The 2,047-nt window shown below is 53.3% G+C and overlaps 1 protein-coding gene across 1 annotated transcript in view; it reads left to right on the forward strand.

Annotated features, from left to right (window-relative positions):
• Positions 1–318: 318 nt before the first annotated feature.
• Positions 319–2,047, forward strand: part of LOC102386520 (roundabout homolog 2) — a gene marked incomplete at its 3' end in the record, with an annotated part of 550,382 nt that continues 548,653 nt past the window's right edge. Inside the window, exon 1 of the mRNA XM_006027470.3 lies at positions 319–1,064. Within this exon, the coding sequence (XP_006027532.1) occupies positions 1,010–1,064 (55 nt within the window). The remainder of the gene's footprint in view (positions 1,065–2,047) is intronic.

Raw genomic sequence — 2,047 nt, forward strand, 5'->3', positions numbered from 1 at the left:
GCGCCTCCCCGCCCCCCCCCCCCCCCCCCGGCGGCAGGGCAAACAAACAGGCGGCGGCTCCTAGCCGGTCGGGCTCACACGTGCTCCCAGCCGCACTCTTGGCACTGGAGGCTCAGCCCCTGGCGCGTACCGGGGCTTTACCCGCGCCGCTCGCGCTGCCCAGCCGGGTTTCTCTTAACCCCCCCCATGCATCACTTCGGTGTCCCCACTAGGGCTGGGGGCGAGGGTTGCTCCTCAGGGGGCCCAAAGGCTGCGGAGGGGACGGACGGGTGTGTCTCGGGGCCCTCCCCGCCTCCCACGAGAGCAGCATCAGGAGGAGGAGGAGGCCGGCTGCCGGGGCCGCCGCCGGAGCTCACACGCCAGCCTCTCCCCGCGCTCCGCACACGCCCGCCGCAGCGCGGGGCGGAGAGCCCGCCCGGGGGGCTGCCCCCTCTGCTCACTCCTGCCTGCACCTCCCTAGGATGGAAGTGAAGTGAGGAGCTCTGCAGCCTCAACTGATTTGGCAGAGAGAGAGAGCGAGCCCAGCCAAGCCACTGGTGTTTTTTTTTACCCCGGCAAAGTGCTGAGAAGTTTGTGGAGCACTTTCTAGGAATTAGCTCCGAAGAAAGACCTGGCTTTTGGATTGCCATGGACAGCTTTAGCCACCCTTGAATAAGCCCCTCGCCTTGGCCTGGGGGAATTTAGCCAGCAGTTGTGTGCAAAACCCCCCCCCAAAAACCAAATAAAAAAAAAAAAGCAGGAGTCTTTTTGGAGCTTGCTCTCTAATCTGGATGGATCTAAATGTGTCACATCCAAGACCTTTCCAGCTGCAGCGTCTGCCTTGAATACCCCTCTCCCTGCCCCTTCACTTTAATGAACTGCTAGGAGAGTGTAAACTTCTGGACCTACCTCTTCTTATCATCATCATCATCACTATTATTATCATCACATTCTTTTTTCTTTTTTTTGCTGGGGGGTAGTCTTTGGGATTGGTCTCTCAAGTGATCTGGATTGCTTTTAATATGTCAAAATGGGTCTGCTGACACCACTCCTGCTCTTTGGATGCATCTCATTCCAAGTTCATGGTAAGTGTGCCTAGTTGGTTGGGTTTTTTTGTTTGTTTGTTTTATCCTCCTCTGTCATCTCTTTGCAGCATTTCTCTTCATCTGACTCTGATTTGGGACAGCACATGGAGGATATTAGGAAGCTTTCATGGGATGGGATCCACATTAAGTTTTGTTTCTGCTGAAGAAATGGCATTAAGGAAAAAAGGGAGTTGGGATGGGAGGGGGAAGGGGAAAGAGGGGTTATGCATGTTTCGGATAAGCAGCCCTTCCTATTTGCCAACTGAATGGAAAAGTAGTTCATGAATGGGGAAAATGTCAAGCTAAAAGAAAGGAATGAGACCACCCCCCCCCCCCGGGAATCTTTCAGAGATGCCAACCTGGATATGTGGATGTTTTTGCCTGCTTCTATTGTTAAACTTTTTGGTAACCATTGATTTTTTTTTTTGTTTAAGGAAGGGTAGGAAGGGCTTGCTCTGATTCCAGCGAGGTGAATGGAAACTGGCAGAGCCCCTAGATGTGATCCCTTTGTATCTGCTGGCAGGCAGGAGGAGTGGAGAGGGGTCTCAGGGGGGTGACATTTGACTGGAAATGCACTGTCAGGGGAAGCCAACCAAAGAGGGTGGGGTGTGCAGAGGAAAGTACAGCACCAAAGCCAGGCAGGCTCGCAGAGAGAAAGCTCTCCTGGGAGTGAGTAAAGACAATAGAGATGCTGAACAGGTGCTGTAGGTGTCTCCCCCTACTTTCAGAAAGTCTCTCAAGACCAGACCAATATCCTTAGGTGTGCTGTTTTTTCAACTTCTGGTTCTTGTTCCATATCCTTGGCCATTGTTGCAAGATGATCTTTGTTGTGAGACTCAGCAGCATTTTGGAGACAGTTTATTTTGGGATATCTCTGCATTTGCTTGGGGGGGGCGGTTGTTGCTCTGTGTGTGGCACAGGCAGAAGGGGACACACACATGCACACACACACCCATGTCCCCCTCCCCCCCCTGCAACCACCA

Source organism: Alligator sinensis, unplaced genomic scaffold (assembly GCF_000455745.1).
Source record: "Alligator sinensis unplaced genomic scaffold, ASM45574v1 scaffold1240_1, whole genome shotgun sequence".
NCBI classification, from domain to species: Eukaryota; Metazoa; Chordata; order Crocodylia; family Alligatoridae; genus Alligator; species Alligator sinensis.